This window comes from Sardina pilchardus, chromosome 2, assembly GCF_963854185.1.
Source record: "Sardina pilchardus chromosome 2, fSarPil1.1, whole genome shotgun sequence".
Taxonomy (NCBI): Eukaryota; Metazoa; Chordata; class Actinopteri; order Clupeiformes; family Clupeidae; genus Sardina; species Sardina pilchardus.
Window position 1 is genome coordinate 34,549,143 of NC_084995.1, and position 24,909 is coordinate 34,574,051.

Genomic DNA, 24,909 nt, shown 5'->3' on the forward strand with positions numbered 1-24,909 from the left:
TATTATGGCAGCATTTCACTTTTGCCATTCTCCAGTCTCAACCACTGGGATTGGTTTTCCAACAATGCGGAGTTCCCATAGGCCTATACGTTGACTTCTTTTCGTTCACTCATATTGATCAAGGAGTAGCCTATTCTAGATGATCATCTTATGAAGCTTATGATGGCATGAGTTTTGTTCTACAATGTAGAATACAATAGTTTGGAAAAAAGACCCTTAAAAGAGTAAGTGTTTCCAAAACGTTGCATGTATAGGCTACGTACACACTCACTGTATACACACGCATGCATGCACACACACACACACACACACACACACACACACACACACACACACACACACACACACACACACACACACACACACACACACACACACACACACACACACACACACACACACACACACACACACACACACACCATGAGGCGGTCATGCCATTTACATGCTATGCAGTACATCCAGTTAAAAAAGATAGACAAAGATAAAATAAAAACATGCCCTATACAGAATCAATAACCAAACAGATGGGTATGTGTGTATTTTGAAGCCACAACAAACAAACAAACACACAAATAAATAGAATACTTTATAGCCTACACTCTATAAATGCTTATAAATAGATCAGAATTAAATAATGTCATAGGCTATAACTTGAGCATGGTTAGACAAAGGCTGGCATGTCATAACATCTGAACTATTTCACATAAGCTATTTAGTTTCATCAGCCTAAAATGGTTGAGTGAATGACGTCTTTGAGAGATTAAAGAAAATATAGGCTTTTCTTTTTTCTTTTTTTTTTACTGAAAGACTGAAGTTTCAAAACGGTCATATTTCACTGGAACACAACATAAGGGTTAAAATGACCGGAAATTACGTTGATACTGTTTACGCTAGCGTTGGTGTTTGCTATTTTGCGTGCAAGAAGCCGCAGAGAAAGCTGACTGGGACAGGACATTGGTGGAGGGCATACGAAGTCAAGACAGGGCACAACAAAAACTATTTCAGAAATGTTTTCCCTGTCTTCTACATTGCAACCACAGGTATGACAGTGGTGAAACTTGGTGGTTGGTCTGAAAAGCGTTGATTAGCTTGCTGTGCTAACCCCTTTTTAAAATTAGCACAAGCTATCGATGTTAACTGGCACCTCGATAGTTTGCTCGATATGATGGCCATTTAATCTCAATCTCAGTTAGTTTAATCTCTCACTCTTCTACAATGTTATAAGTCTAAACGGCTGCTATGATTCCTCTATGTTGTTGACAAGATAATCCGAGGACGCGACGAGTACGTTAACCTTATGCTCGCTAAACGCTTTCGATATCCGAAGGCCTCTGTTCATGAATCTGTCAGCTATGTGACGTTATTTAATCTCGCAGTGTTAGCGATGCCATCGTGAATACATTAACATGGGAGTTGAGAGGAAAATAGGATACCTTAATACCTACGCCAGCTAACATTAAAATACAAATGTGATAAGGTGACCAGCTGTCTTAGCTGTGTTGACCAGCTAACGTTAGTTAGCCAGCTCAGTTAATGTTGGATGACATTTAACCTTGTTCATGAGAAAGTCAGAGCCACAAAAGCAAGGATCTGCCATCTGATTTAGCATGTTTGATACAATTCCAGAGGTGAACAACACGTTATGTTTGTTTATTAAATCAGCTTGGCACGTACTTTCTCCATCCTCCAACGTTTGAACGAGCTCAGTTTGCTGTATATTTTGTATTACCTGGCTTTTACAAAGCTGGATCAATTATGGTGATTAATAAGATGGACTCACTTGTGGTTTCAGGTTACAGTCCAACTGAGCCATCTCATCAATGCCTTTCATTCTCTCAAGAGCTCTGTTAGTAGCACGTCTGGCAGAGTTCAGCATCGAGATCAGGCCCCAGAACAAGATGTACAGATTGCAGAGGTAATCACTCTCCTTTCAATCAAACACACACACACACACACACACAATTTTCTTTCTTACCACCTTCTCCTCTGCATGCATTTTCCAACTCTTTCTCTCTCGTGATCTGTCCTCCCCACTATGTGTTTGCTTATTTTAAAATTTTTGAAAACAAGCAAGTATTCTGCAGACTTCCCCCCAATTTCCCCCAATCCTATCAGATTGTGTACTGTAATCTACAGACTACCTGGAACCTGAGGGAGCTAGGTTTGACAGACCTAGGGGTTGGACAACTAGACGAAATAATGAATAAGTTGCTGCCTAGCATTGTCCAGCAGGGGGCACTCCCAGCCTCAAACCCAACCAAAAGCCCATGGAAAACCTCCCATAGTTCCACAGAGTCATTCTTCCTCAACAAGAATGGTGAGAAATGATTGCGATACTTTGTAGTGATGCATTATTAATATAAGCATGCATGGTTTGAAATGTCAATTTTGTCGCGTAAACTTGCCTTGCCCTCGTAATTCTGTATCTCCTTATGGCAGGATTTTCTGGAGGACTTATTTGTGGGCCTTCCCCAATCTTCTGCAGACAGAATATTTCTCCTCTACAGACTTTACAAGTAGATATGCAGTTTTGGCCATGTAAGTCACTCATCATCAGTACTCATGTTTTGTTAATTGACTTTCAATCTTTACCTGTTAACAAACTTTTTACTTAATATGGACATTTAATTGGAGCTGTTTATTGGATGGATTAATTGTGAAGTCTCTTTTTTTTCAGTATGGCAGCAGAGTCGGGGCTTTAAAACCTTGAAGTCTAGAAGACGACTGCAAGGTTTCGATCGCTCAGTGGAACCTGAGGGGTTTACTCCTTCTTTCATGAAGGTTGGTATAGTACAGTAGCAGTATACCGCTTCTTTGAAGTAAGTTGTATATAAATCCATTGCCATTCACCGGTAGTGGAGGTCAAAGTAAGCATAGACTATAACATGAAGGAAGTTGGTCGTGGAGTTTGTCGTTGACTTCTTGAAAAGGGGCACATGGCCATTATCACATGACAGGAGCACAACAAATCAGGGAAGGAAACTTCAGACTGACAAGGTCCAATCAGGACGGAACATGGACTTCTAATGCGATGTTTCTGTATTCAATCTTCCACACTAATACGCAACGCCTTCGTCTTCAAATGATTATAGGGTTGCCAGCGGATTCTAATCTTTCAATTTCAGGAGCTCAAATACCATGGTTGTCGACGATCTGGGTGCACAATTTGGAGGAAAATAGTAAAAAAAAAAAAAAATAGCGTAAGGAAAATACTTTAGGTTGGTATGTGTCATGCCCAGTTCTGAACCAGTTCCCTAGACAACTCCATCTTACTTTAATGAGAAAGACCACTGCTTTCATGAGTACGCCAGTGTCTGCTGAGGAGTTAGTAATGTTACTCTCGTCATCAGAGGGTGTTCATGTGGCTCTGCGTGGACGTACGTTGACCTTCTAATTTTTTTTATCACCACGCAGACAAGTCCACGTGGTCATAACGTTAAGTGGCACTAACTGCTTGGATGTACTCCAAGTGGACTTAACAGCATAAGATCAACTACGTGCCCGCTGTTTGCCTGTTGACAAGCAAGTATAGTCATAGCCAGGATGTGAATATGAGACAGCAGGGCTGGTGATGAGGAATGGAAGAATGTCTGTTCAAGAGATGCATCATAGCTCTTCACAAACCCATTATATGTAGCATAAACATCATACCTTTTTCTCCAGTTTTATCATTTAGTTATAGTTGTTGGAGAAATTGGCAGAGAACTTCAACTGAATTAATTCAGTCAAACATAATCCAGAATAATTATGAAAGCAGTGCTTCCAGTTTCACATAAACTGTGATGAATGAGCTTGAGTTATGCTTTTCCTTTGAAGAATTTCCTGACACGAGACAAGGGACAAGAGGTGGAAACTCTCGACAAGATGCTTAAAAACAGAAACATTCCCACTGGACAGCACGACGCTTTCAAGACTGGCTTTGCTGAAGGTTTCCTGAAAGCCCAAGCACTTTCTCAGCGCACACAAGGTCTGACCCCTGTCTTATTCTGAAGTGTGTGTGTCTGTGTGTGTCTGTGTGTGTCTGTGTGTGTCTGTGTGTGTCTGTGTGTTAGCCAAATGTATGGTAGTAGCAATACTGTGTCTTTTGTGATCGTCACTATGCTACAATAGCCTTCTTATTGATCACTGTGTGCCCTGTCATCTGATCATGTTTAGATTGTCTATGATAACTTAGCATGAGTTCATGTGCATGTTTTTATTTGTATGGCAGAAGCCCTGAGGCGGACTCGACTCATCCTCTTAGTGCTGCTACTGGTGGGCCTGTACGGACTCTCCAAGACACCCTTTCTGTCAGGTAAAGACGTTCTTTCTTGGTCCACAGTTTGCCTTGCTTTGCAGTGCACGTTTTACCACACTTAGTGCATGTTTGACTGCAGTTAAGCGTGCGGACACTAATTGTTTATGTTGGATAGTGTTTACTGGCTTTTCTCACGATTCATTCCCGCCCCCGGGCATGCCATTGGGAAATCCACGCATGCGGTGTTCCCCGAGTGCCGTTTGAGTGTGAACTTTTAATCTAACCATTCCGGACAGTGCGATTCCGAACCACATCAGGATTGGACTCTGCGGTGGACCCTGTTCAGATGAAGAATGTGACATTTGAGCATGTGAAGGGGGTGGAGGAGGCTAAGAACGAGCTGCAGGAGGTGGTGGAGTTCCTGAGGAGCCCGCAGAAGTTCACTGTCCTCGGGGGAAAGCTGCCCAAAGGCAAGTCTTCACCTATTATAATCCCTATAACCCCAGTTTCATGAGCCAGTGCGTAGAGTCTACATGTACTCGGTTCAATAACTGAGTACGTGTAGATGTGCTGTTGATGTGCTTTTCCGAACAGGGCTTGTAAACTCTGGGAATCGCACTTGGGGACATTAGCATGGGAACACTCAGACCCTCACAATTGTACAATTGGGAGTGGGTCTGGAAAGGGTTAATTGATTTACGACTTCCAGCAGGGGCGTAACTAGCAATTGAATCTTGTAAATGAAGGTTTTAAATGCAGTTGTTTACTTAGTTCCAAATAAATACACATCCATGCCGGATTAGTGATTGTATTTGCATCCCCATGTTTTAGGGACATGGGAATTGGGCTTAAATGGTCTCTTCGCCAGACAGACTTTCAGAGCCCAAATTTGCCGAAAGTGCATCTGGGTATTCCCAGGCTTGGCAGACGTTTTTGTTTTGTTGTTTTAATGGTTTCTCATGGTAGAGTGTGTGTGTTATTTGTGTTTGTTCTGATTTTCATTCATTTTGTGCAGGCATCTTGCTGGTCGGCCCTCCGGGTACTGGCAAAACTCTGTTGGCCAGGGCTGTGGCAGGAGAGGCCGATGTACCCTTCTACTACGCCTCTGGATCTGAGTTTGATGAGATGTTTGTGGGTGTTGGAGCTAGTCGCATCAGGAACCTGTTCAGTGAGTGATCTACCAATAGAAATCTACAACACAACAGCAGTGCACCCCCCCAGCACCTCCCCCAGTGGCTTACCTATGCATGTGTCTGCCCTCAGGGGAAGCCAAGGGCAATGCTCCATGCGTGATCTTTATCGACGAGCTGGACAGTGTGGGGGGCAAGAGGATCGAGTCACCCATGCATCCTTATTCCCGACAGACCATTAATCAGCTCCTGGCTGAGATGGACGGGTGAGCTTTGTGAAAAGTGCTTTGTGCTCTTCACAGTATGGCACCCAGGTGTCGCTCAGTGAAACACTTGAGCCTTTGTTTATTGTTGGCTTTGGCTCGGTCTGATTACTAATTTGAATATTCTCAGGTTTAAACCAAATGAGGGGGTCATCATCATTGGAGCCACCAACTTCCCGGAAGCTTTGGATAAGTAAGTCTCTTGTGAACGAGCCCTATAGTTAGCTGGTATGCGAACTGACCCGAGGTTAATGCCATGTCTCCTCCTCCTTCCCCCCTATGAACCAGTGCCCTGATAAGGCCGGGTCGGTTTGATATGCAGGTCACCGTCCCCAGGCCAGATGTGAAAGGACGCACAGAGATCCTGAAGTGGTACCTCAGGAAGATCAAGGTAGACCCAGGTACGTCTCTTTGTCTAAGGCAGGGCTGGCTAACCAGTACAGCGTGAAGAGCCAAACAGATATTCCACACATCTCAAAAGAGCCGCACAACGAAATAGATGCCCACACTACAACAGTTACAGGCCTATGAGACATAAGGTTACAGTGTAAATAACTACAACGATATCTGAGACACATCACAAATTCTCCGTCGCTGAATGAGGTTTAAATAGGCTACCTTTACCTTGTACTTGTGAAGGTCAGTGGCTTTGGGAAACTCTTGGGAAATTTCCAGGTTTGAAGCTGTATGCAACAAGTCTGGCATACCAAGTAGGCTACCAAACTACCATACCAAGAGTGAGAGAGAGAGAGAATTGTACTCCTGTACAAATGTGTGTGTGCTTATGTTTCTTTTTGGGCGAGATCTATCACATTGTTATTATTATTTTATTTTATTTGTTTTAATTTAAACATTGGTAGCCTAACTTGGCAGAACTGTCAAATAGTGAAATGCATTTTGATTTACAGTAATTTCCTGTGTATTCGCTACATTATGTATTATGACAGTGTTTTGTGCAAGTTAAGAGAAACAAAACCATATTAGTGCCATATGTACTGCCCCGTGTATTAACCTCATAGCTGAACAATATTTTGCATAAGGAATGTATAAGCCGTGGCTAATAGCTGAGAAATTATGGTATCAGAACTATATTTCAAAAATAGAAAACTTTGAAAAAACTCAAAAATTGAGAACATTAGCCGAGCAGCCACAACCTCAAGAGGAGGCAAAAACCCTTCAGATAGATGGAGGGAGCTGGTGAAAGTACTTGCAGTACTTTCTCGCATATAAGCCGCATTGTGTATAAGCCGCAGGACCGTGTTTTATGCAAGTTAAAATAAACGAAACCATATTAATACCATATTAATTGCCCCCGTGTATTAACCTCATAGCTGAAGAAATTTAGCAAAATCAATGTATAAGCCGCGGCGGGAAAAGTCGGGAAATTACTGTAATGAAAAAGACTGTGTGCTGTCTCTTGCAGCTGTGGAGGCGGAGATCATCGCCAGGGGAACCGTGGGGTTCTCGGGGGCGGAGCTGGAGAACCTGGTGAACCAGGCGGCGCTGAAGGCGGCCGTGGACGGCAAGGACATGGTCACCTTGAAGGAGCTGGAGTTTGCCAAGGACAAGATCCTCATGGGTGTGTAGCAAGTGTAACGTTGCAGTAGTATCGGGGGTAGTATGAACTTCCACCTCTGTCCACTGTCCACATATGCACCAGTTATGAGATAAAAGGTAGAACATGAAGCTCAACTCTTCTGAAAGCAGTCACAGACCACAGGAGAGTTGTACTTTTAGTGGGTCGATTAGACGTGGTGTTTTAGTTGAAGTAAATTCCTGTCTTTATACAGGTAGCTGTTTCCATCCATTGTTTCTCCTCTCACCCTTTTGTCTTCTCTATTGTTCAGGCCCAGAGAGGAGAAGTGCAGAGATCGACGAGAGGAACAAAAAGATCACAGCCTACCACGAGTCTGGACACGCCATTATTGCATATTACACCAAAGACGCCATGCCCATCAACAAGGCCACCATCATGCCACGAGGCCCCACCCTGGGCCATGTGAGTTCCTCAGTGTCACCTCGCAGTCACGGCTCAGCATGGCTGTCTGAGGGGTCTGTTGCTTAAAATGGACGACTTGTTAATGAATAGAATAGAAGAATAGAATAAATACTTTTTTGATCCTGTGAGGGAAATTCATTATGGTGCAGTGTGAAAACGTGGCAGAACACCACACTCACTTGTGTGTTTTCATTTGTATTTGTGGAGTTTGAATTTGTATTTGTAGAACATGGCCTTTGAGCAAAGGTGGTTATTAGTTATTTATTCACTTCCAGTCTGTGAGAGCTTGTGTTCTTGTGAACTGTATTCTGCTTTTGAAATTTGCATGGCCTATTTTAGTGGATATAATCATTGGGAGTTAAGCAAATGGCTTTCACATTGATGGCCCTATAATGGTCCTGTAATCAGTTGGTCTTCATCAGAAATTGAAGGGGAAGTTGTGCGTTGGCTGATGAACCCTCTTGCCCCCTGCAGGTGTCCATGCTGCCAGAGAACGACCGCTGGAGCGAGACCCGATCCCAGCTGCTGGCCCAGATGGACGTCAGCATGGGAGGTCGCGTGGCAGAGGAGCTCATTTTCGGGGCCGAAAACATCACCACAGGTTAGCACAGCTCAGAATCAGAATCAGAATCCGCTTTATTGGCCGGGTTTGTGTAAACAAACAAGGAATTTGACTCCGGTTAAACACTCAACAATAACATAAAAAGAATACAAACACAGAACAGTAAGAATATAATTAAGGGCAGTAGAATAAGGCTATGTATAAGAATAAATACAGCATGTACAGGGGAGAGTGCGGCTGGGAATGTCCGCCGCCTTGTTGTCCCTGTAAGGTGGCCATGACACCTCCTGGACACCTCAACAGGCACAAGCAAGATGCAATATACAATTTAAGAGAATAGTGAATGAGGATAGTGCAATATCAGTATAGACTGAGGTTTAGGATTAAATACAGTATACTGCAAGGCAGTCCACTCCATAGCAATACTGTAACTAAGATTAAAGAGCACATGAGGTAGATGAGCAGAACAGGTTGATTGACTATGTTCAGTGTAAGGGTGGGTACTATTTCTGAGTGTGCTCACTCCAGTTCTCTTGAAGACTTCTTCCATCATGATCTGATTTGATTGTTTCTTTCGTTTTATTTTGTTTTCACATAAGGTGTAAAACCAAAACATTTGTTTCCCTCCTGTAGGTGCATCGAGTGACTTTGATGGTGCAACAAAGCTAGCCAAAATGATGGTGACTCGATATGGAATGAGTGAAAAGGTACTGTAGTCATTCCTGCTAATTCACAGACACTTGTGCCCTTGCATGAATTTGCATGCCTATTGTGTTCATTACTCATATATGCTGTAGCTTCCTCCAACTGGAGTTGACACACTGACTATTTCTCAACCTGGACCCGATTTCTAGACCATTTTTGCATCTTTGCATCTTTGCATTTTTACACAGAATGGAAATGAACCAATTTTGTCCAGTGTTGAGTTAGAGCGGTAAAATAGTCAACCTCAAAAAGACTAGGGAAGCATGTTGAGCATGATGAGCATATGGACACACACTATCCCAAAATGCAATTAAACATGTCTGGCAACATGGAGACAGAGATGACATTACATGTGTGTGTGCACTGCTGTAAATGTAAAGGAAGTAAAACATTTGGACCAAAACCATAGAGCCGCGAGTTGGAAGAACACCACAGTTCCCCTTTAAGTAAAATGTACACCATACAATTCTCTGTAAACAAGTGACTCTTAAGTCGGTAATTTCATGTGAACTATTTCTGTAGCTGGGTGTGATGACCTATGCAGACCAGACAAAGCAGAGCCCAGAGACACAAGCAGCTATTGAGAAGGAAGTCCGGATACTGCTGAGGGTAAGTGATCCTGCCCCGACGCTGCTCAATAGTTTCAGGAACATAAAACATGATGTAGCCCTAAGTCATTCTGGAAATATTAGTGATGTTATAAGTCATGCTTAGGCAAGCCAAAACATGACCCAGGAATGAAATAGTACATGAATTTTAGTTCCGATCAAAACCATGAAACCATTTTCTGCCTATTTCATTTGATAATCCTTGAGGCATGTGCTTGTCCTCCTTGTCCAGGACTCTTACGAGCGGGCCAAAGCACTCCTGAAGAGCCGCACCAAGGAGCACAAGAACCTGGCCGAGGCCCTGCTCCGATACGAGACCCTGGACGCCAAAGAGATCCAGATGGTCCTGGAGGGGAAGGCTCTGCAGACCAGATAAGCTCTGGAGGCGTTAGGAGACTAATGCCACGAGTCCTGAATGTACATGTGCAACAACAAAAACAACAACAACAACACGTCAAGCCGCACAAGCTAGTTTCTCAAAGTGTTTTTTGACCACGTGTCTAGGCTACACATCTCGTCACTTTATCCTTTGGGCCTTGGAAGACGTGTGCTGGAGCATGAGGTCATGCTGGAGCATGAGGTCTTCACTCGGACAGGGCCCAGGAAATGTTCACCCCAATCTAAGTCTGTCCACGTACAGTATGTCCTGTGACTACTCGGCCTGTTTGTTGACTGTCTGCACACTTCACACTACCTGTTATACCCACGCTGGCCCTCTGCACTTTATCAAGTCGTCTGTTCCACAGCAAACAAGCCGCAAGCTTATGCATCATGTCACTAGTAATAAATCAGAAATAAGGCCAGCAGTAAATACTTGTTTCCAGATGTCATCTGATGTCCTTTGGTTGGTGGTTTATCAATTTTACGCCAGTTGTGTTTTGTGTGTGTGTGTTTCTTGTAAAAGGTGGCCTTTCAGAATTCTGTAGGTGAAGGTATTTGTTTCTTGGGAGGAGGTGCAAAACAATGCGTCGTTCGTAGCACTTTGGTCAAAGCAAAACTGTAAGTGTGCGTGAGTGTATAATCCTGCTTTGACTTAACACATGTAAAATGCTGCTTCCTCTTCGATCATTTGAAATTGCAATCAACATCTGAATGCTGGCATGTCCTCTGTATGTTTCTCCTGCTGTGTGTGTGTGTGTGTGTGTGTGTGTGTGTGTGTGTGTGTGTGTGTGTGTGTGTGTGTGTGTGTGTGTGTGTGTGTGTGTGTGTGTGTGTGTGTGTGTGTGTGTGTGTGTGTGTGTGTGTGTGTGTGTGTGACACAATGACACAGGACAGATGAGGGTGATAGAAAGTCTTTGAAATGACTGAATCCATTTTTTTTTTTTAAATGAGCGACTCAGGGATGTGGAGAGCTTGGTGTCTGGTGAACGGCTGACCGTGGCTGTGTAATACAGACTCCCTGTTTCATGCATATCAGTGTGAGATGTTGGGCAATTCAAGTGTGACTGCTTTTAATTTCATTTAGCTGCGGTCCTTAAAGGGAAACTATTCTATGCTCAGTATTATGGATTTTTTCCCCTTCCATATGAAACTGCTGATTTATTTCCCCCGGTGACATACAGTTTAGAAAGATATGATGGTTTATTTATGCTACCTAGGGTGAGAGGGTAAAAAGCCATATCTGTAAGACTGAGCACATGTTTCACACATTATGAATGTCTTGGTTCATTTGCTTTGAACTTATTAGTAGTTTGCCATGTTAAATCCACAAAATATAATCTGGTTCTGTTCATTATTCAGTGCACAACTCTTGTCCTGGCTTCTGCATCTTGCCCTTGTGTTTGCCTTTTTACCCATGCTATGTATTGTACATATTTAAAGCACTTCAATGGGAACATTGTATATAGCTGTATAGAGGTATTTTAAGTTGAGTATTTAGTTTTAATTTTAATTTGCTTTTTTGTGTCCAAACTTGACAGATTTGTCAAACCCAAGCTATAAATAAAGTATACAACAACTCCTACCCCATCTAGCATGTGTGGTTATTTGTAATGTCCACAAAATGGTATACAAGTGTTTATGATGTCTTTACGCCATGTGTGCGCTCTTGTCATTTAAATCTTTATTTTAAAAGGTTCTGCACCAAAACTAAAGCTATACATTAACATGAGCAAGCATTAGACATTTTACTACAATAGCTATAATTTAGCTGTTTTTACTACATGAAATGTATGTTTATTGTAAAAGAAAATATTAAAAGTTTTAAAGTATCCGGTCGCCAGTATTACACATTCTTGAAAAATGATTGCCTGACTCAGTGTGTCACTGATTCTGTTTTTTGTTTGCTGCATGTCCCCAGAAAGCTCAAAAATACAGGAATGAAGGCGACGCCATGAAGCAGCCCAAACAGGATTACGAGAGACATGATCACGAAGAACGTCCTGAAGATGTAGCTCCTGGAGACGGAGAGCACCACGATACCTGCCAGTGTAGAGAGCGCCCCCTGTAGGATGGGGTAGCCCAAGCTGGACAAGGCCTCCACCACCTTCTCGTTGGCGTTCGTTTTTGGGCTGGAGACAAAGGCGTACGAGATGTGAGCAGAGTAGTCGACGGCAAAGCCGATGCAGATGATCAGGTTGATCATGGAGATGGAATCCAGGCTGACGCCGCAGTAGGTCATGAAGCCAATCACGCCCATGATGACCGAGGCGATGGCAAAGGTCACCCAGAGGGCACAGAAAGGGCTCGGAATGAGCAGCAAGGATATGATCAGCATCACCACGGCAACCACCACCACGGTCTGAATGGTGATGGCCGTGATCACAACATACTGGTCATAGTAGATGAAGGTTGGGTGATACACCTCCACAGATAATTGGCAGTCATTTCTGGTGTTCCTGAAGTTCTCAAGCATTTTCTTCTCCTTTTCGGAAGAGGTGATATTAACAGTCTGGAGGAAGAAGCGTGATGCGTAAATCGTGTTGTTAGATGACAACTTGAGGTCCTCTCTGAACATTGGATCTCGGTCCAAAAAGGACAACAGGCTCTCTGTGAATGTAGCCTCTGAGTTTACAATTCCTTGAGTATTATTTGCAAACTCTTCAAAAGACTGAAGCCATGACACAGAATAGGTTGGGTTGACCTCGGTCAGATTGTGAAAATGCTCTATGCACATGTCGAGTCTGAGACGTGCCCCCTCCTCCCAGTAGGGATACGTGTCCTTCACTGCCAGCATCACCATCGGCCCATACTCCGAGAAATATGTCTTCTCGCTCTTATAGTATTTATGTATGTATGACTCATCATTAGCTAGGTTCCCAAGATCTATACCCTCCTTGATGGTTACACACCCATAAATCGCCACAGCAAGATAAACAGCATAGAGGAGACAGACAAAAACCCTCATCCAAGTTGAAACCAGACATGGCCCATAGTACTGCCTCAAGAATTTCTGTATGGGCGACTCCACCTCTGTCCCTGTGTCATGGTCGTAAGTCCCTCCCACACAGCAAACACCAGAAGCTCTAGAGCCTCCCTGTGGTGGTTGTTCTGGAACCTTCATGCAGGTGAACCAGTGCCTGTTGCTCTCCTCCCTTTGCCCATTCAGTGCCAGACATGCTCCGAAGAAGGTGACATTGTAGATGTAGCAGAACAGGACTGCCGTGCCTGTGTACAGGCAGAAGGACTGCACCGAGCCAAACGGGTTGCTGTAGCTGAGGAAGAAGGCAAGCACGTCGGTGAGGGTGGTGATGGTGATGGAGATGGCGGCTGTCTCGAATGTGTGGGACAGCCGCTCCGGCACGCTGTCCCTCACGTTGGTCTGCTGCCAGCTTGAGATCATGATGAACATGTCATCAACACCGATTCCTATAAAATTAACAAAATGTTTAAAATAAAAAAGAAAACTAATTATAGAAATGAAAGTGGATATGCAAAGTTGAAAGAGGATATTTCTTCTTACCAAGGATCAAGAAAGGGGATGTTCCAACTGTTGAGACAAAGGGTACACCCATGGCAAGCAGCAGGCCAAAGCTACCCAGCACAGCAAGGCCAGTGGAAAAGACACCTAGACAGGCCATCCACACCTTATTTCTAACATTGTCAAACCTGTAAAAAAAGAGGTTGCATTGTCTTATGTATTTTCTTTTATTATTAGAGGCCCTGTAATCCAAAATGTTATGAGTTTAATATAGCCTATCACAGAAATGGTGTCATTAAGTGCCCAGACAAAACATGATATGGTATAAATTAGGAGGTCTTGTTGAACTCACATGTTTTCGGGAATAGTTTACTTCTAACCTATAGAGGAGTATAGTAAGTACTGACAAACCTAGGTAAATTAACTCAGAGTAACCTCCTATACAACAAGAGCCCAATGACATTGTTTTGTTAGAAGAATAAAGCGGTACAGCTCTTCTAGGAGGTTCACCCAGCTTAGCCGGTTAAAGTTTACTTGCAGCCACATACTTGGAATACCCCCAAGGTGTTTCCAAACAAATCTCCCTAATAAACATGGGTTCTGATGACGGTTCTGATAAGGGTTGCTTCTCTTGCAGGTATAGAACATATTCATTTAGCTGTATTTTCATATTTAATGCAGTTATTATAATAAAATGTACAAACCTGATGCAAGCAACTATTGAAAATGAGATGACAATTACATATGCAATGGCAAAGAATATGATGACATCATTTGAGGTTTTCTCAAATTCCTCCTGTCTTGACTTTGTGGTATAGTAAGATAGGCCTATCTACGAAAAAAAAGATAGTTCATTTAAGTTAAGTTTAATAATGTTTTATCCAGATAATCGTAGCCTAAGTTAACGCTAAATGATTTTACCACCTACCGTGTCAGACGACTCAGAGAACAGTGAACCATTAAACATAGTCAGCCATGTATCTGACTCTTCATTATCCTGTAAATAGAAAAATAGTCGTATCGCTTTTGCACTTTCAACGACATCGTCACTGTCCACTTTCACACCTCCAATAAAATAGCCCATGTGAGTGCTACGGTTCTCAAAACGATGCACTGGAAATTTGATTTGAATCGATCCGACATTATTCGGGTTGACCATATCAAGTAAGATATTTGAAACGCAATTATTGTTCACTTTAGCACAAATATCACTGTAGATAACAGTGTTGTTGCCAGACGTGACTGCCACTCCACGTATTTTGCGCTCGATGCGCATGACTTCTTCCAATGAATCTCTGCTTAAAATGTTTGTTTCGTGCGTAAGTATTACTGTTGCGTAAATTCCTTCTGTGCTTAGTCGCACACTTGAAAACATAGACACGTTTTCAGGAAACGTTTCTTGGATATATTTCCTCTCCCGTTTCCCATCACCATTCAGAGGGGTGAATTCTTTTTCAATGTCGTTTGACCTGCTCTCCTCAATAAAGTAGAATCCTACTCCCATAATTCCCGACAAAAACAAGGGAATTAAAAGAAAATACCAAGGATGCTTCCCGATAAACTTGCCCATTATCCCAAAACAAAAGCGCACAGGTTGTTCGATGAAATCTACTTGTATGGCCATCATTCCAGATAGGCTATGTTAGTTCTTCTTTTCCAATGTTTAAACTGATAGCAGTAAGTTCCTCCTCTCCTCCAGTCTCAGTGCCTCTAGCCTTAAGCTACTACTGTCTAAAACACCTGAGCTTTGATAACACATTGGGCTATTTTGAAAAAAAAAAAAAAAAAATCTAGTGTACATCCAGTGACAATACGTCCTTGTTCTATTTATCTACCCAGTCTTCTTTGGAAAAATGTTTCAAAGCAGTAGGCCTATCTGACAGGAGTCTGCCATGGCATGGGAGAGTGAGACTGAAGATGGGAGGCTGTCTTTTCTTCCTGATCATCACAGGGCTGCTATTTAAAAGATATAGGATTACCTGAAAACACTGTAATTTACCCCTTGTCTTCCCATTGCCTACAGGCAACTCATCTTAGACAATACTGAATGAAAACAGTTCATCCTCCACAGCTGAGGAAAAGATGCTGCTCACTCAATGATCTGAAGGAAATTTAAGAATAGGTTTTCCCTATTTCCAATTAATACTAAACCTTAATTCTCTAAACCAAATGTTCAGTGGGTTGAACCTATTTATCGAACATATCTTTTGGCAAAGCCATAATATTTAGTTATTTGCAGGTCTCATTTAAAAAAGACCTCCAACTCACTTTTTCCTCACTTTTATGAGGCAAAGGAGGAGAAATGTGCCTGAAGGTGTAAGAAGATTAATTACGATGCTCATTGATACTTCTGTAGCCTATTATGTGAATGGAATAACATGGAATGACATATATTTTTTATATATATGACATATATAGGCTATATATTTTTTAATAATTATTTTTTATTTTATTTGACTGATTTTGGAATGTTTCTCTATTTTCTCTAATGAGCTGTAAGTACTGTGTCTCCCATTTTCACAAGTGGATTAAATGCCTGAAAATGTAGATGCTCAGTTACACGGTGGCAAGTATGCTATAAATTGAACACATGCTAGTCTAACTGGTAAGGGTTTCTGAAATATCTGGAATCTGATCTGAAGTATCTAGTTTTAGTACCATGGAGAGAGGAACCATGACTGTATTTACCAAGTTCAGGAAGTGAGAACAAATGATCATATAATTTTACTCTTCCCATTATAAAACCATAACCAGTAACAGCAGGCAACCGCTAAAGTAATATACACAACAACGAAGGGGGTGCCAGCAATAATGCAGTAATGATAGTAAAGAAGGCATTCTGCTGACTTGAAAACAGAGGCTAAGGACTCCACTGTCAAATTCGGGTCTCCAGGGTACTAAACACACCAAAAGAAAGACCCAGGCTCTGGCAGTTAGAGTGCATGTTCTGTGACAGCCCTCAGTCACACTGCCCTCCCCTTCGGAAAGCATGTCCACACGCTAAATGCACGCTAGCGTCCTTCACACATCCACCAGCCACACTTCTTTAATCCCAGTGTGCTCCTCACACTAGTGCTTCACCCACCTCTGTGGTCCCTCGCACAGTGGTCAACCTATCCCGGGGGTCCCTCATACAGCTCGTACATTGGGCACACCTTTGATGGTGCCCATGCAGTTTGACCACAATACCAAAGCTGTTTCAGTGTTTCCAGAGTTGGGATGTCTGGTACAGGGTTGGTAACATTACACATCGCAAACAAATGGCTATAGCAATGGTCCGTCTTGGACACTTCAACAGGATTGCAAATGCATCACTTTATGGCACCATATCTTATTTATCTTTGCTTTACTGTAGCTTAACCATAGGTGAGCTGTAGAAAATGTAGTAGCCTACAGTACTGCATGTACTGAAAAGAGATGTTTTCATTTCTCACACATATTGACTGGACATTTGTGTTTGTTATTGCTATTCTCCTTAATGTAGTTTTACCAACTTTTTGAGTTGTTTACATTTAACTATCGTTATTTGAATATCTCTTTGGACAAAGAAATGCTATAGCCTAACCATAACCATAACATATGAAATTTGCGTGCCAGCATATTTGCTTGTCCATATAATTTACTGCACTGGCACTGCATCATCATTGTCATCACAGAAATCATCCCTGATGATGTGGCCCAGGTATTTTTCTTTAGTAACTAGGCCTATACGCTTAACTTTTGTTAAGTAAGTTGATATCATAGTTTGAGAAGACTCTAAGCAGTTAAAACCCTACCTGATCTGCCAGCGATTTGGATTTTGCCCTGCAGCTCAGGCTGGAAACCTGCACATCTCCTGCTTCCTGTCCATCTTCTGAGACCAATCACAAACTAGCTTATCCAAGGTGCCCCCGGATCATTGGTCTGATTGGTTGAAGGACTATCCAAAAGCATACTGTACAAAGTCATTTGAACTATGCCATTGATCATGCCTCTTGTGCAGTAATTAAAGTGCAGACTCCCCAGACTAATGTTCAATCTTAAAAGATTGAGCTTATATGGTGATAGCCACTCTAGGCCAGAACTATATAGAGACACAAAAATTAAATCATCTGCATAAACCTAACCCCAAGGTGGAAAAGACAGGCATAATAGCGGTAAAAATGTCAACAATATCAATAATAATCAATCAAATATCAATAATGAAAATAATAAAGTAATAAAGTAGCCTATAGTTTTATATGATCAAAAGCCATTCACATAACTGTAAGATAATTCATTCATTATTTAAGTTATATGTTTGATGTAGGCTAGAGCTATAGCTAGATCAGAAAAGAGCAAGGTGCACATCAAGATTGAGGGATTTGAATTTAATTCTGGCTTCTATTGGAAGCCAATGCAGAGTTATTAACAGAGTTAATAATTAGGCTACAAATAGGCTAATGGTTGGTCTAATAAATAAAACAATGAAGAAAACACAAAATACATATATCTAGCTCTACTAGGCCCAGGCTACATGTGGCCTCTCTGGTTTGGATTCAGACTTTAACATCAGCATCCCTGTTATGCAACACATCTGGTGGTGATGACGGGTTTATGTCGACGTCACATTTCTGGTCCGAAAGTCTCAGCAGTAGCATAGCAGCGTGTAACCAGACATCTGTAAACAGGCGAGAGAACATGGACGACGACGTGTTAACAACTTTAAAAATATTAATTATCGGAGAGAGCGGTGTTGGGAAGTCGAGGTAAGTACTTTTCCTATATGTTGTTTGATCATCATTAGTTTTTGCCATGACAAACATTGTCAGAACAACGGAGATATCTGGTGGCTAGCTGGCCAACGTTAGCTATCCCTTTGCTGTCCCACCTAGCTATCGATAGCTAACGTCTGGAATGTAGTTGGCTAGTAAATTGGTCCTCGGACATCATGTAGGCTAAAATATAGCTTGACAGTCAGTTAAATGGTTACACGTGTGTCTGATATCTTAGTGTCATCGTGTAATCACCTCAATCCTCATTTTTTTGGATTGTGTAATCAATGCAACAACTCGTTACCTGAGATAGCTGTCTTGTTCTATGTGACTTAGCTTAGCTATCAAAACGTTAACGTTACCTTACAAGCTAACTTATTTTTCAGTGCATCAGGACCAAAGGCTGACTTATTTAGAAAGCAGGCTGTCTGGAGTTTAAACGTCAACGTTTCTGGCCACGTAAGAAGGCATAGGTCCTATGAATTAACGTTAACTTACATATCTTCATGATGTCAACAGTCAATATTGTGTATGTTGAACTTGAGACGTGAACAGTTGCTGTGGTGTTTACCATAATCACAAGCCTTGTGTTGTGAAGATATTATGTAAGTTACAACGTAGCAGCTATACAATTTACAACGTTACTTAGCCAATTCAGGACATTTACACCGTTGGTTTACTGCTAGAAGGTCGTCAACTAACATTATCTAAGTATTTAACTATTGTTCTAAGAAACTTTGGTTTCTCTGTTGCTTAACACTATCCATTTACATTAAACCTTGCGCCCCCTCTTTGCAACAGTCTTCTTCTAAGATTTACTGATGACACCTTTGACCCTGAGCTGGCAGCAACTATAGGTAAGTTAAAAACATGTTTTTGAGTCAAACAACTGAAAAGAATAACATGGCCTGAATACATGTGTAGGTTAAATTAAGCTATTTAGGGTAATGAAGATGTGATGTCATGTAAATGTGGCTACCTGTAGTGACTTAAAATAGCTGTGGACAGAGATAACAGCATGACAACATTATATGTAACCTTAATATGTTGAATTTGTGCAGGTGTAGACTTTAAAGTGAAAACAATTGCGATTGATGGGAACAGGGCAAAGCTGGCAATATGGGTAAGTCTTTCATATCCGCCATAATTAACTCATTAATTAGACTTATAAAGCACTTGCATCAGTCAGCTGTCTGACTCAGTTGCATGATGTCATGTAGCCTACTGTGTTGAGCAATAAGGTGGGCCACATTCCCCACAGCTAACTATTGTCATTAGAGGGCGCCAAAACACAGTTTTCCACTCTCAAGGGTACTGATTGGAAGATCGTCTTACAAGATCCAGATCGTCTCTTCTTCCCTGTATTGCTTAAATTACCACTGATATAATAAAATAGTAGGCCTGTGTCAGGGTTTGTTCCCTTTCAACCAGTTCCAACAGTGCAGGATTTTTAATATGACAATCTGGTGACCGCCGTTTTCTCAATATGGCACTACCATTTTATTACATTATCAACATATTTAGGTTATTTTGGAGTATGTCTCTGTGTAATATTAATTCTAAACAAATTCTCTTCTTGGTGTCATGGTTTGCAGGACACCGCAGGACAGGAGAGGTTTAGGACTTTGACGCCAAGCTACTACCGGGGTGCGCAAGGAGTTATTTTGGGTGAGTTCAGCTCTGACTTGTTTCAGAAAACCAGTTTGTTTGGAAATTAGGTATTTGGTATCACAGATGTGTGCCATTAATTCCCTCAGCAGGTTGCAAACAGGTGCATGCATACATACAGATATGTTAACATGCAGATTGATTCACATTGATGCATTTATGATGCTAACAGTATTTCTAACATAATTATGTACTGTAGTTGGAAAATTACATATGTCATTTTGTTGAGTTCCCAGTCCGCTATTGACATTTATATCTGCTGATATTGAGCTCTCAGAATGATGTGCTAATTTGAAATAGTAAAGAAGAAATTATTGTGCAGATTATCATTTTGCTACATTTAGCTTTATTCATCTCTCTAGTGGATAACTTCTGCTGGTTAATGAAAGTGTGTTTATGCACAGTTCATATACCAATTACACACACACACACACACACACACACACACACACACACACACACACTTAAAGCACGCATGTGGCAGAAAATGTGAATTTGACAGAAACTGATGTCATAGGATGCTGAACTTGGAACTCTACTCTGAGACATTAAACTTGATGAAAAAGAATCAAGGGACTTTCCTCAGTGTGATAAATGTCTAAATTTTTACCATGCTCTTTGAAGGGCTGCCTTAGAAAATGCAAACTAATAAGAGAAGGTAGAAACACAATGAATGCCTACAGAGCTTCACTGCTTCGTCCCCAAATTAGAGTTTTTTGTTATCAAAATGGATTGCACTGACTCTTTACACTAATGACTAGCTGAAGTGAAAGGAAGCTCTTTTTAGCACCTACATCATTTGGAATGTGTTTCTTTCAAAAGCAAAAAAGTGACTCCATATTTCGGTTGCTGTAATTCATGAACAGCTTAAGCTAGACACAAAATTCAAAACCTCTGCGGTCTGTAGTTATTGGGTAATTGTCATGCATGTTTGAAGCTGATACTCCTTGGCAGTCTGTTTCTTTAGAACTGAAATGAATATTCAAGATTTCAAAAGGCCTGAGCCAAATATCTACTCGTTTGATGCCAGCCAGTCAGCTAAAAGACTTGCACTGCCAGTCTCTCTCTCTCTCCCACTCTCTCTGACTTGCTGTTCAACCATATTTAGTGTCTGACATCAAACCAGAAGAATTCCTAATGTTTCCTGAGGTCTCACCATATTTGCCTTCTCTCTCTTGTAGTGTATGATGTTACAAAACGGGACACTTTCACCAGGCTGGAAAACTGGCTGAATGAACTGGAGACATACTGTACACGTAATGACCTTGTGAAAATGCTGGTTGGAAACAAGATTGATAAGGTTTGTTCAGTTTTTATTTATTTATTTATTAATTAATTAATGAATTAATAAAAAATATATGTATACCCAAGTGTTGACCTTGTTCACCCTGGAACACTTCTGTGGTTTGACTCCCCTTTTTTGTCTTAGGACAATCGTGAGGTCGACAGAAATGAAGGCCTTAAGTTTGCACGGAAACATTCAATGCTGTTCATAGGTAAGTCGGCTGTGTGTCCTTTCAGGAAATGCATAGCATGTGCAGATGGGATTTTGTTTTTGAGACATTGTCAGCCTGTTGGCTGTCTGTGTTGGCTCTCCTTGTTTCCACACACTTTAAATGAAATCTGGTTAATGGCTCGTGGCTCACATGTCCTGTGACATAAAAATAATCACAGGTCTCTCAGTTATTTATAGCCATATAAGTATACGCCTTCTTAGATTACTCAAGTTTAGAGCTGGACACTGATTACATGCTAGTTAAAGCCAGTCATTATATTGTTTTGCTGCATGCACTGTTTTTCTCTCATCATGTTTAAATGACCTGCCCTGACATGAGCTGTCATTTGAGGTTGTTTCTCACAATATTTGGACGTTCTCTTCTGACACAGTGTCAGCCAGTACATCAGTGCAAACTCGAGGTGCACGTTTAGCAGGTCCACGTTTACATTGAAGTAAACCGTTTGCATTTCACAAAGGGTAGTGATCTAACAGATCATTTGCTTTAGTGAATTCCTTCACTTAGCAAATCTCATTTCTCACTAGTTATTCCAAGACGCTCTCAAAGTTTTGTCCTAATTGTACCATCTTTTCATGTTCAAGTAGGCAAGGTAAGACTGAGACATGTATCCGTCTGCTGTCTGCTTATTTTTGTTTATTCATCTTCATCTCTCTCTCTCTCTATCTATCTATCTATCTCTATCTCTCTCTCTCTCTCTCTCTCTCTCTCTCTCTGTCTCCTGTGTTGTCTGGCTGCTCCAGAGGCGAGTGCTAAGACGCGTGACGGTGTGCAGTGTGCCTTCGAGGAGCTGGTGGAGAAGATCCTGCAGACCCCGGGCCTGTGGGAGAGCAGCGTGCAGAACCAGGGCGTGCGCCTGACGGACCAGAACCAGGCGGCCGGCGGCGCCGGCGGCAGCTGCGGGGGGTACTGCTCCGTCCTCTAACCACCCCCTCACCCCCCTGCCCCCCATCTCCACCTCCACCCAAACAAAGAAAAAAAAAGACAAACTGAGACGGACCGTGTGTCCACCTCCCTCCTCTCCCCTCCTCCCCTCATCTGCTCCTTCTGAGGCGCAGTGCCGAGGCGAGGGGGCTCTACTGTTTGCACACTTCAATCCCTAGCACATCACGTTGTATGGGCCATGCCTCTTGTTCTTCTCTTTTATCGGTGTTATTTAAAAACAAAACAAAAACAGGCTTCTTGTTATTCTACAATCCTGTGGGATGCTCGGTATTAAATAGATCATGTACAGTGTAGTTTCAGTTTCACTGTCGTGTCCCTGCATCTCCAGAGTCAGCCGTGGATGCCACTGCTCGGTGGCTTCATCTCCTGTGTTTCTTCCACATACAGCCTGTACCTTCCAGCCCTGAGGCCAGTGAGAGGAGGGAATGGGGAAGCAGTAGACAGGGAGTTTTAGGTCAGGTGACATCACTGCAGAGATACAGCATACACACTCACTGACTTATGAGAGTGCCTGCTTTTCATCCATTTTAATATATTGCTTATCGATGCTTCTCTCGGCATTGGAAAGCGTTGCCTTAGTTCCGTATACTTTGCCTCTTCTGTCTAGATTTTTAAATATGTAGTTGTTATGATAGGCACTTTTCTAAGCAAGCACAAAAACGTGCTGTCTTGCATTCTGCTCTAGGAACATGCCTGTTGTATTTTGCATGCCTTTCATGTCAGAGCATAATTTCTTTTTTTTTTCCTTTTTTCAAAAGAATGTTTGCATTTCAACAATGTTTGTTTTGAAACATATCAATTCTTATATCCAGGACCTGTAGATAAAATATCATGACGAATACCTCTGTCAGGCCACTTTGGCTGTCAGAGCTCATGCCCCAAGCATACAGTATTATAAAGAAGAGGCATAGTTACTCAAGGCAAGCATCTAAATAGTTGTGCCCACAACAAAAGCCTTTCCATATTGTCTCCATACTTCATAGACACTTCGTACTCATGAATTTTGCAAATTCTTACTTTAATCTTTTGAGTTAGAGATGATTTGAACAGAGGTGTTCATTCATGCGTATATGCACATCCTATTTAAAGCAATATTCTCTGTTTGTTACTTTTGTTTGAGTTGTCTCCATCCATACTTGACTCTTTAAAACAATTATGCCTTAACGTCTGACTGTGACATAATAATCATTGTATCACTACAACCACTTGATGTCACGTAATGGCACAGCATCAGTGCTAGGAAGGGTGGTAGACAAAGACATTTTCAGAGTAGATTGATTTTTACTTTCTTTCTTCCTGTCTGAACAGATTATGGATCTGTGTCTTTTGCCTCACTGAGCAGTTTGGACATAAAATGGAGGCATCGTTAATTGCGGGTTCTCAGGCCAATGCTGTAAAAATACTTGCCTTGGCTTGTCAAAGAAAGGTATTGATTGAACCATTCCTGTATTTGGATGTGGATTGTAAGCCGGAAACAATGTTTGTTGGAACATTAGATCAGCTCTTTTATTTTGCAATAAAACATGTTGATGTTCACCAGGCAGTTGTCGTTGTTTTGTGCAGTTCTATGATGTTTGATGATCAGGGATGTGTAATTGAATTCTGTTCTTACCCACAATCATGTCAGCGGTTAGTTGGGACCTGGCATCACAGACCTTTTGGCCTGTCTTGTAGTTGAAAGTTTGAAAAACATGATTGAGTTACTAACATAACAAAGAGTGCCATCCCTGCTCATGCTTGTAATTCTTTCCAGACCTTTCATTTGTGACAAGCACCAGTTAGAGAACATTGTTTTCTTTTTCTTTTCTCTGGAAGCTATGAAGACAATTTCCTCTAGTCCATCAGATGTTAATGCTGAGATAACAGATACAATACTGACAATACCTACAGTACACTGATATACAGTGTGTCTAATACATGCCTGGACAATGGAAGAATGTGCACCTCGGCTCTCACGACGTTAAGCCTCATGCACTCCGAACCAGTAGGACTCACCAGAGTGAGAACTGGGCCTTTTCATTCACAACCAATTATTTCGATTGACAGAGGAACCCCATACTGTGTGTCCAGTATCATTTTACTGGGCCAACAAGCTCAGGAGTGACCCTAAACCCAGCCATGCTAGAGAAATAAATAGTGACATGAGTACAGCTATTCATGTTCCAGTGCGCCCTCTGTTATTGAAGTCATGTGTGGCACGCCACAGGCAGCACACCCATGCACACACCCAAGTGTCTCTTTCAGAAGGTCATCCGTCATTCCGCTCATCAAAGAGAGAACCCCCAGATTTCATATTTCATTTCTCGACAGAATGAAAACATACCCATTAGAGTTGTCTGTTTTGTTAAATGAGGGTAGAAGAAGTCAGTCAAAGCTGGTATTCCTCCTTGAATTTATGTTGGAGGAGTTCCATTGCCATTGATTATTTACAGAATGTTAATAAGACGGTGATTAGATGATGTTAGCCGTAAGAAAATAAATGTGATATTATGGTTGACCTCCTGTCTGCTATAACACAGCTGAGCTTATTTATGTTTTTCGGGAGCCTGATCTTGTCTTTGTTAGACACCCAAAAAGTTCATGAAATAGATCTGTATGTCCTCCTGAGTGAACTTCCCTTTAACATGTACAAAATTACAGATCTGTAATTTGTCTCTTCCAGAGGTTTCCCTCATATCTTAAA

General features: G+C 41.8%; 3 protein-coding genes across 4 annotated transcripts; 2 read left to right on the plus strand and 1 right to left on the minus strand.

Moving 5' to 3' along the window:
• Positions 1-905: 905 nt before the first annotated feature.
• On the plus strand, positions 906-11,489 carry yme1l1b (YME1-like 1b). 2 transcript variants are annotated; one of them, XM_062528234.1, is made up of 18 exons: positions 906-1,043; positions 1,796-1,918; positions 2,140-2,320; positions 2,443-2,541; positions 2,681-2,784; positions 3,820-3,970; positions 4,214-4,297; positions 4,537-4,710; positions 5,256-5,408; positions 5,504-5,636; positions 5,764-5,826; positions 5,922-6,034; positions 7,057-7,212; positions 7,481-7,632; positions 8,107-8,233; positions 8,828-8,901; positions 9,422-9,508; positions 9,740-11,489. In XM_062528234.1, the coding sequence occupies exons 1-18, from the start codon at positions 1,011-1,013 to the stop codon at positions 9,881-9,883; spliced, it is 2,151 nt and encodes a 716-aa protein (XP_062384218.1). In that variant the 5' UTR covers positions 906-1,010; the 3' UTR covers positions 9,884-11,489. The 2 variants fall into 2 exon arrangements, with proteins under 2 accessions (XP_062384218.1, XP_062384227.1); XM_062528243.1 differs by having other exon boundaries at positions 926-1,043; positions 4,558-4,710.
• A 272-nt stretch (positions 11,490-11,761) lies between these two features.
• Positions 11,762-16,537, minus strand: LOC134099458 (patched domain-containing protein 3-like). The gene is made up of 4 exons (XM_062552337.1): positions 16,511-16,537; positions 14,071-14,198; positions 13,409-13,554; positions 11,762-13,314 (listed from the first exon to the last, which is right to left on the minus strand). The coding sequence occupies exons 1-4, from the start codon at positions 16,535-16,537 to the stop codon at positions 11,762-11,764; spliced, it is 1,854 nt and encodes a 617-aa protein (XP_062408321.1).
• A 1,406-nt stretch (positions 16,538-17,943) lies between these two features.
• Positions 17,944-23,762, plus strand: rab18b (RAB18B, member RAS oncogene family). The gene is made up of 7 exons (XM_062528253.1): positions 17,944-18,093; positions 18,901-18,956; positions 19,161-19,222; positions 19,695-19,767; positions 20,949-21,067; positions 21,197-21,263; positions 22,025-23,762. Exons 1-7 carry the CDS (start codon positions 18,026-18,028, stop codon positions 22,204-22,206), a joined length of 627 nt encoding a protein of 208 aa, XP_062384237.1. The 5' UTR covers positions 17,944-18,025; the 3' UTR covers positions 22,207-23,762.
• The last annotated feature ends 1,147 nt before the right edge of the window (positions 23,763-24,909 follow it).

Excerpts from the sequence above, each read along its gene's own strand:
- yme1l1b (XM_062528234.1), top strand. The coding sequence starts at position 1,011 with ATGTTTTCCCTGTCTTCTACATTGCAACCACAG. Across the intron at positions 1,919-2,139 it reads AAGATGTACAGATTGCAGAG|ACTACCTGGAACCTGAGGGA; the intron begins GTAATCACTCTC and ends TGTAATCTACAG. Across the intron at positions 2,542-2,680 it reads AGATATGCAGTTTTGGCCAT|TATGGCAGCAGAGTCGGGGC; the intron begins GTAAGTCACTCA and ends CTTTTTTTTCAG.
- LOC134099458 (XM_062552337.1), bottom strand. The coding sequence starts at position 16,537 with ATGGGCACCATCAAAGGTGTGCCCAAT. Across the intron at positions 13,555-14,070 it reads TCAATAGTTGCTTGCATCAG|GTTTGACAATGTTAGAAATA; the intron begins GTTTGTACATTT and ends CTTTTTTTACAG. Across the intron at positions 13,315-13,408 it reads ATCCCCTTTCTTGATCCTTG|GAATCGGTGTTGATGACATG; the intron begins GTAAGAAGAAAT and ends TTAATTTTATAG.
- rab18b (XM_062528253.1), top strand. The coding sequence starts at position 18,026 with ATGGACGACGACGTGTTAACAACTTTAAAAATATTAATTATCGGAGAG. Across the intron at positions 18,957-19,160 it reads TGAGCTGGCAGCAACTATAG|GTGTAGACTTTAAAGTGAAA; the intron begins GTAAGTTAAAAA and ends GAATTTGTGCAG. Across the intron at positions 19,768-20,948 it reads TGCGCAAGGAGTTATTTTGG|TGTATGATGTTACAAAACGG; the intron begins GTGAGTTCAGCT and ends TCTCTCTTGTAG.